A 9,441-nucleotide genomic window follows, 5' to 3' on the forward strand; every position below is an offset into this window, starting at 1 on the left:
GGATAGTTATAGGGAATCTGTTGGAGCAAAAGAGGCTCATTTTTCCCTAAAGTAGAGAAAAATCAAAATATAGGGAAGCTGTTGGAGTTGCTCTTATACAAAAATTATAGGGAAGCTGTTGGAGTTGCTGTTAGAGCATCCACTATTTAAGATTCAGGTCTTGAGTCACCATAAAAATATGAGTAAAATGCTTTGATCCTCTTTGAAAAAATAAGAAAAAAAAAATTATTAATAATAACAATGAACCTTAATTTATGTAATCGTTTTCAATTTCATTACAAGTTTACAACGATTAAGTTTGAGGCTTACATTTTAGTTTTTATAACATTTTTCATGACATACAAATTGTCTTTTCATAGGAACATAAGGTATTAAGATGCAAACAACATTACCCTTTAATACAAACAGCATACATTAAATAATAAATAAATAAAAAGTTGAGAATGACTGAATGAAACTTAAACCAGTAGTACGTAATTCATAGATGTTCCTAGAACAATCAAAAATACGAAAAATATACCACCAAAAAAAAAAAAAATACGAAAAACATATGACCTATAAGGAATAGACTACGTAGTCAAACGTGGAAACTCCTCAAAAAAAACAAAAGGTGGAAATTTTCAAGTGGAACAAGTGTCACTCCGACAACAGATGGCAAAGCCCACCGGGAATACCAGCCACGAACTTGAAGCAATGGGAACCTTTTAGAAGACCGACCTTTTTCCCATTTCTGACGTACGGGCTTGGGTTCAAAAAGAAGCCACTAGTAATTTCCATGCAAATTTATGAGTCGCATGCAACTTGCACCATTAGCTTCTCCATTTTTCTATTCTCTCTTTTTCTTTCTTTCTTTTACCATTCAGATTTTCTACAACATTTTGTTTCTTAAGACCAAAGGAAGGAATTACTGAAAGCTCGAATTCAGGACTGTGTTACATAGACATTTTTTTTTTCTTTGATGAACCTTATCTTTCAAAACGGCAGAAAATTGAAATTTATTTTGAAAAAAATAAAATAAAATAAAATTCAAGCATGGTACGTGATGATCAAGGAAGACCAACTTTAGCCTCTGTTGAAAACCTTGGCTACGGTGGATGTCTTGCTATCAAAAGCTCTACTCAAAGAGGCGGAGAGCTGCACTGAATGCGGCACTGATTTATGGCCATAATAACAGTCAAGTAGAAGAAGATTTTAAGATCTTAATTTGCAGTATCAATGAGAAGTCTCTGTATCCTTCGACAATCAAGTTTTTAATTAAACACAATAAAAAAATATTTAATGAAAAATCAATCTTATGACAAATGTTCTAACGAATTTTTGACACTCTTTAAATTCGTCTAACTGGTTGCAAAGATTACCTTCACAAACTCATACCTTAAATTTTGATAGTTTCAATGTTGGTTGCAGTAGATCAGTCACCCCCTATAACCTTGTTTTATTTTATTGATAAGTTTGTTTTGAAAAGGAAAATAAGTAAATAACAATTTTATAGCATCCACCGCTCGAAGCAATTGTTCTGGTTTCTTTGATTAAATTAGAACCCCACACTCGGCAATACAGCCAATCACATCGGATTTTTATACTTCTATTTTTCCACCTCCTTCCCGAAAATAGACCTTCTAGCGTCTTCTATACCACGGGGCCCTCTCCAGAACTTTCCCTTGACGAGCTTTCCACCACCCGATTACTCATTCCAACACGCGTACGGCCTGCATCTCAATTCTCGAGCAAGAGTATCTCCAAATTCCATGCATTTAGCAAGAATTTCGCAAATCTTGAATTTCATTTCACGCTTATTTAACCCCCCACCATCCCTTAGAACCAAACACCCAGCAAACCAGCCTGCCCAGTTCTCGATCAGCTATATCAATATCTTCCTCTCTTCCCTCTCAGCACCTCCATAGTCTCCCTCAGATAATCGCACCTTCATTAAGTCCTCTCTCTCAGATAATCACATATATATGGCTCCTGAGCTCGTTCCCTCCGTTCCGAAATCCACGGGCTTCACCCGACCCGCCACCCTTCCGAGGCGTGCGTACGTCACTTTCTTGGCCGGCAACGGTGACTACGTGAAAGGCGTAGTCGGATTGGCCAAGGGCTTGAGGAAGGCCAAAACGGCGTACCCTCTAGTCGTTGCGGTATTGCCCGACGTCCCTGAAGACCACCGCCGCATTCTTGAGTCGCAGGGTTGCATCGTCCGGGAAATCGAACCCGTTTACCCTCCGGAGAACCAGACCCAGTTCGCCATGGCCTATTACGTCATCAACTATTCCAAGCTCCGTATATGGGAGGTACGTAACTCATGTGTCCCTTGTTGTTGGGTTCTTCGTGCTCCACGTAGGTCAAACTTTTCTTGTTTTGACGAAATAACCCTTGTGTCGTTTGTTCTTGCAGTTTGTGGAATACGACAAGATGGTATACCTGGACGGAGACATTCAGGTGTTCGACAATATAGACCACCTCTTTGACCTGCCGGACGGCAACTTCTACGCCGTGATGGACTGTTTCTGCGAGAAAACGTGGAGCCACACGCCGCAGTACAAGATCGGGTACTGCCAGCAGTGCCCGGAAAGAGTCAAGTGGGACACCGAGCTGGGCCCACCTCCGTCGCTCTACTTCAACGCCGGGATGTTCGTGTTCGAGCCCAGCGTTTTGACCTACCAAGATCTTTTGAAGACCGTCAAGGTCGCCCCAACGACGCCGTTTGCGGAGCAGGACTTCTTGAACATGTATTTCAGGGATATTTACAAGCCAATCCCTCCGGTTTACAATTTGGTCCTGGCCATGTTGTGGCGTCACCCCGAGAATGTTGAGCTCGACAAAGTGAAAGTCGTGCATTACTGTGCAGCAGTGAGTATTAATGTCATATATTTTTGTTAATTTTGTTAATTTTTAGTGTATTAATTTTGGAATGAATTTTGTTAATGCAGGGATCAAAGCCATGGAGGTATACTGGGAAGGAAGAGAACATGCAGAGGGAGGACATCAAGATGTTGGTGCAGAAATGGTGGGACATTTACAACGACGAGTCGTTGGACTACAAGAAGCAGCGGAGCAATGCTGTGGTTGCGGCGGTTGAGGCTGCGCAAGCGGTGGACATGCAGCCTTTCATTGAGGCTCTATCCGAAGCCGGTGCTTTCCAGTATGTGACTGCCCCTTCTGCGGCTTAGTGAAAGGCAAAAGCGTAAATGTGAGAAGGGGAAGAAGTAGTAGTAAGAAAGTGAGCTTTTGGTTTTTAGCTTAATTTGTTTTGGTTTTTAATTTGTACCATACTGGGAGTGCTTGGTTTGTGGAAAGAAAGCGCCGTTGATGTAATCATCTTCTTAATTTTGAAGCAATGGTGCTGAAATGTGAAATACAATAATTAGCTATGACTTGCAGTCTATTTTTGGGTTTGATTTGTTAGATGCATAGTCTGGTTTCCATCATTTTCAGTCAGCTAATTAGAGCTTTCATGCTCGATCACTAAGCATCACTTGCTTGGTGAGGTATTGGGTCTATAGACTGACCCAGTGGACAAACACACACTAGCTAGAACGTTGCTTCACCGTTAAATCTAAAATAACCTTTTGTTATAGGACTGTCTAGATTTAAAAATAATTGCTTCAGGTTTTGCCAAAGCCTTTGCCATTCGCAGAATTCTGAGTCGTGCATCATCCATTACGTTCTTTCTTGAATTCTGAGAAAATATACGTACGTTCCTCGTCCCCGGATTTAGAACCGTGATCGTAAGTTTGATCCAAAAGACCAAAACTCTTGCAATCATTGAGCTTGAGTTGACTCATTCAAGCCTCTTGCAACCACGTGTGTCCAACTTATCGAGAAGACGAGAGACTTGGTGAAGTTTGAAAGCTCTTGCACTCATATTACTGTAAATGTCACGATTGAGGTGAATGGAGTAAAATGATGACTCTTTCCACTCAAATACGCAGGGCACGTTTACTTACTTGGAATGAGAGAGAATGATTACGGGGTAAAACTATTTCTATGTTTAGTTGTTTACTAACACATAAGGGAATCGGAATGATTCCGGATAAAAATATTCATGCGTTTACTAACACATGAAGGAATCAGAATAGGTGTAGGTCTCACCTCCTTATAAGGAATCGATTCCTGAATACTCAGGAATTTGATTACGAAGGGGGGAGATGGGTTTAGGAATCAACTCCTCCGGAATCAATACCGATTCATTTCTTCTCCCATTCCAGTTGTCTCTGATTCATGATTATTTTTCATTCCAAGTAAGTAAACGTGCCATCAGATAACTATCGGCGAAAATACGTCATAAACCTAGTGTAATTCGTGACTGGGGCCGTGATCGACCTTTCCAATGCCACGGCTGCCGGAGTCCACTTATCTCCAACTCGCGGATTTAGTAGTTGCTGGAACTATGTGGTATGGTTCAACTGTTCAACAACTACCCCGATTGAATTGTTCGGTCCCACGCGCTATCAAACCGGTGTTGTCTCTGGGTAAAACAAACAGGCACAACCAACAAGCAAGAAAGGCAACCAAATAGGTGGGCTCCATATCTTCACCCTCCATGCCTAAGTCATCAAATACTGTAAGGTCTGCAAGAGTTTGTTGTCGGATCTCATGGATCTTGCCAGATGGATTAAACGCATTTGGGGGTGGATCTCTTTTGTTCCTGTTGCTTTTGTTCGGAGGCCTCTTATAGCGCAAAGTTCCTGTATACCAGTATCGTATCCATGAAGTTATCTTCACTTTCTGCCCTTGACCTTCCTTGCAAAGCTTATGGTAGGCGAGAAACAAATAGCGGCTCTGTTGACTCCCTTTGCTTGTTGTAGAAAGCTCTTCAGCAGCTGGAATAACCTCATCATAAAATCGTCCGACAATGGGCAAACCTCCAAGTTGGTCCAAATCTCAGAGGGAGATAGACATTTCCCCACTAGAAGTGTGGAGGGTATTCGTCGTAGGACACCAATACTCACAGAAATCCCGTATGACAGGTGCAACACGGTCATAGCTGAATAGTGAGGCGAATATCGCTCGATAGAGACCGGCCTCCCGAGTAAGCTTGTCATTCCTACTTAAGATATCTTCTACCCATTCCCAGTAGAACTCTGTGTAAGAGAAGCCCCATTTTGCTCGAAATGTACTGCTCCACTGCACTGAACCGTTGCATATACGATATCTGAGAAGCGTGAATGGGACCTGAGGGTTGTTCTGATCATGATGCGAAGACTTCAACAACAACACGTTTGAGCTTTGTTTGTCGTGGCCAGATCTCTGTTTAGCTAATTGGCGAGGTGCCACATGAGTCCACTGGAGGATGTGAGCAGAAGGGTCATAAGGAGGAACATCGATTGCTTGAGGCCCAGTCCATGATGGATACACCTGCAGAGTAGTGTCGTCGCTTTAAGTGTCCTCCGGATCCTTAAGGATGGTGACTGTCCCTTTCTTGAAGCACTTGAAGAAAGCCATGACCACAAAAGGACGAGAAGCGTGATAACGAGTGCCTGACAATGTACGCAAAGCCTACCTGCTTTTAGCAGACCTTACCACGTACAAAAGTGGAGGAATCCAAGCATTTAGGACGTTCACGTTCTTCTCTTCGACGTCAGCAAACACGCAAAGCCTAACTGCTTTGAGTAGATTTTCCCACAATCGAGAAGTAGAAAAATCCAAGCACTTAGGTCGTCTGCGTTCTTCAATGGTCACTAAAAATCCTGAAAAAAAAAAGAGAAAATATACATATTTAAAACAAATTTTCAGAATCATGCATGATGTGAAAAAAAAAAAAAAAGTGACGTCATGAGACAAGAAGGTGAAGGGGACATGTGAACAAGCAGCCATGTTCCCCTGGTCAGCAGCTGACCATGGGGAATATGGTCACTCACCGTCCGATTGAAATCGGTCGGTTGATTGCTAAGTGATGAAATCTGAGATGAGAGCTGTCAACCGTCCGATTGAAATCGGACGGTGAGTGACCATATTTCCTATGGTCAGCTGCTGACCAGGGGAACACTACTGGTGAACAAGAATGATTAATGATGGATGAATCATCTGTTGGTTGTTATCGAAAAAAAAGAAAAAAAAAAGAGGATCATGCTATGGGCTGCACGTGCAGGGATGGAGTCATGGCTAAAGTCATACATGCTATAATCATATATGTTCATATGTCAGAGGGTAGAATCATGGCTAAAGTCATAGTATGTATGAAGGAAATAATAATCAAATAAATGTTAATAAACAGAGGAAGACAGAGCAGCTTACCTTGCCGCTACCAACAACCTGCGTCAAATCAAGGTCCCAGAAGCAGCACACCATTAGCAGTGGATTTCTGTCAGTAAATAGAGAAAGCAGGAATTATCACCAAAGCCCTGAAAAAACAAAGGAAGAGGAAAAAATATATATTTTCAGAAAATGCTCTGTCTTGCCTTCACGTCAGGATCACCAAAAAAAAAAAAAAGAGAGTGTGCTGGGGTCAGCCTGTGGATCCAACATTGTAACTACATAACCTAGTAGATATGTGCTTCCGAAATGGATCTACAACAAAAAAGTTACCAGCAGCAGTCGGCTCCTCTGCTAAAGGTTTTGTGATGGTCCTCTCATATTGTCGACGTGTGCAAAATCCATGAAATACCTAATATAAAAATAATTTATTTGTTGCCTTCATAGCAACTGCGTTCATCCATTCTGATACATCAATAATGAGTTGCAAATTTGCTTGGAGTTTGTTTTCCTCAATGTGATTATGAAAGTAGTATTGTTTTATTATAAAGAAATAACGTCACCGTTACATACCATGCCGCTGTCATGAAGGCAAGAAATAACATATATATATATATGACTATGTGATCATATATATATATATATATATATCATTCTTCATATCTAACATGGGAAAGGAAAATGATTTCTCCAACGGAAACAAGCCCAAGAAAAAGAATCATGCTATGGGTCCATATCAATGTATCATGTCAGAAGGTCAAGGCAGATTAAATGAAGATCAGGGCAGATAGTGAAAGAAAAAGAAAATCCATGATAAAAGAAATCCAAAGAAGATAGAGAGAGAGAGAGATACCTCAGTCTCCCTTATTGCACCAACGACACGTGAAATTCCCAAATTAAAAAAATCAAGCTCCTGTCAGAAGATAGAGAAAGAGAGAATAAGTGACCACACCTTGATTGATAATAAAGAATTGAGTAAACAACAAATCACCTTGCAACGCCAAGCACACGGCACGACTGGACTGTAAATTTGAGAGCTATAGTCAATCAAGTCTTGCCAGCACCAATACTGAATGTTGAAGGATGAGTTGGAGGAGGGCCTTTATTTATATTGAAAGGCTAGAGTTACTCACGCAAGGAATTTCCTAGTTGAGACTAGGAAAATATGGAGGGAATCAAAATTTCCTCTTATATATGGCACCAATTTATGATAGCTAAAATTTTGTAAACAAATATCTCATTCGAAAAAAAAAAAAAATCAAGGATCCATTCCATAAATATTTAACGAATACACTCCTATATTATGGGCTTTGTCACCTGCCCGTTTGGAGTCCTTGCCATATTTGCAAAATTAAATCTTGATTGCAAGAGAATCTCTATGAAATTAAATCAAGATTTCGGGACACTTTCTATAATTTTAAATCAAGATTCTAAGGGAATCTCGGCAAGTTTGGAGTTTTAGAAGTTAACTACGGTGAAGCAAAGCGCCGCGTCAAGCTATGAAAAAAAAAAATCAAATTCATACTTCAAGTCACACCTCCAACACGTGACGACATATTTATGGCGCACCTCGAAGTGGGGGCATTTGTAGACACCAAAAATTTGATGAAAATAAAATTCATTAAATAATTCGGTCAACACTTGAAATTATGACCGAACAAACATAGTCGGCATGTGAGTCCTACAAAATGTGCGCGTGGCTTGTGAGTAAGCAAAATCACGCAGACTCAGAGAACGACACTTGGCGACACATGAACGGCCTGGCGGCAATAAATGAATTTGTTTCGGCTAAATCAATTGATATTAAAGCGGATCAATCAAATTAAATCAATTGATTCCAAGTCAAATCAAATATTAAATTTCGTCTGCTGATTAGATGTCAATTTATTTAAATTGATAATCAAGATTAAAATTAGTCATCAAATTGATTGGCTAATTCCTTAATAGTCGTGATTAAATCAATTAATTAAAGCTGATTGATTTGATTATGCTATTAATGAAATACAATTAAAATCAGCCATCAAATTGATTGGCTAATTCCTTAATGGTCGTGATTAAATCAGTTAATGAAGGCTAATTGATTTGATTATGTTATTAAGGAAAATGTTTTCAATTTCTATGTACTTGGCAAAAGCAATAGGATTGGTTCATAGTTTTCAATTTCTATGTACTTGGCAAAAGCAATAGAATTGGTTCATAGTTTTCAATTTCCATGTACCTGGCAATTAAAAGCAATGCAAATTGGTAAAATTAGTAAAACAGGTTATTCTATAAAACTAATAAAGAAACTTAAATCATATGTGTAAATATACTTTACATGTATGTAGATTAAAAATGAAAAGTCGAATTATTGTTCGAATTGAGCTTTAAACACTCTGAGCTTTAGTGACAGACTATGCTACTGAAATGTGAGTTTCCCCAAGCCTATTTGAACTGTTTGTATACTATAGCCAGTTGTGGTAAATATGGTATAGCATTGAAAGACTATTGTTGATGGATAGATTATTAAAAGATTAATTTCCTTTGTTTGACATGGCTTATCTCAATGCACAGATTATTGTTGATGGATTATGTTAATTAAATGAGATTCTAGTGTGTGTTTTCACTGGCCTCTTCAATGTTGGCGTGAGTCATGCCATGTAATTAGGATTGTGAATATTGTGTATTATTAGGATTATTCTGTTGTAATTAGTTTCCTAATAGGTCTTGTAATTAGTTTCCTAATAGGTCTTGATGTATCTTGTATATATACTCCGTTCTTGGAGAAGGTAAATCATATCAGAAAATTCTCAATCTCTTATTCCTTTGTTCTGTTTGACTTGGTATCAAAGCCGAGATCCATTTGAATTCGGTTTGTTCTTTCCACTGCGAATATAGGGTTCTTTTGATTCGGTCCTTTTTGATTTGGTTGAATTGGTTCTTTTGCTTCTACAAGTTGATTTCATCCTTTGTCCATCAGTTCATCCTTTTTGTTCTTGTGTCCGTCCATATCCATCCTGGTTCTTTGGTATTCTTTTTGTTACAATTTGTAGGGTCTGGAAAAAAAAAAAAAAAAAAAAGATGGTGGATTTGACTCTTACCGACGGGAATACTGGAGGATCTTAGAATGGAGGGGTGAACTTTGTGGCCCGTGAGGTTGTAATTGTTCAGAATGTGACAGATAATTCAAGTTTTGGTGTAAAGCTCGATGGCACCAATTATCAGTTATGGCAGAGGCTTATGAAGATCCATATTCAGGGGATTGGA

The 9,441-nt window shown here is 39.4% G+C and overlaps 1 protein-coding gene across 1 annotated transcript; it reads left to right on the top strand.

The window, feature by feature from the left end:
- Positions 1–1,816: 1,816 nt before the first annotated feature.
- Positions 1,817–3,374, top strand: LOC133722050 (galactinol synthase 2-like). Its single transcript, XM_062148858.1, has 3 exons — positions 1,817–2,291; positions 2,395–2,850; positions 2,931–3,374. The coding sequence occupies exons 1-3, from the start codon at positions 1,962–1,964 to the stop codon at positions 3,168–3,170; spliced, it is 1,026 nt and encodes a 341-aa protein (XP_062004842.1). The 5' UTR covers positions 1,817–1,961; the 3' UTR covers positions 3,171–3,374.
- Positions 3,375–9,441: the final 6,067 nt, after the last annotated feature.

Source organism: Rosa rugosa, chromosome 7 (assembly GCF_958449725.1).
Source record: "Rosa rugosa chromosome 7, drRosRugo1.1, whole genome shotgun sequence".
Classification (NCBI taxonomy): Eukaryota; Viridiplantae; Streptophyta; class Magnoliopsida; order Rosales; family Rosaceae; genus Rosa; species Rosa rugosa.

Coding starts and splice junctions, on each gene's coding strand:
- LOC133722050 (XM_062148858.1), top strand. CDS start 1,962: ATGGCTCCTGAGCTCGTTCCCTCCGTTCCGAAATCCACGGGCTTCACC. Junction 2,292..2,394: donor CCAAGCTCCGTATATGGGAG/GTACGTAACTCA, acceptor TTGTTCTTGCAG/TTTGTGGAATACGACAAGAT. Junction 2,851..2,930: donor TCGTGCATTACTGTGCAGCA/GTGAGTATTAAT, acceptor TTGTTAATGCAG/GGATCAAAGCCATGGAGGTA.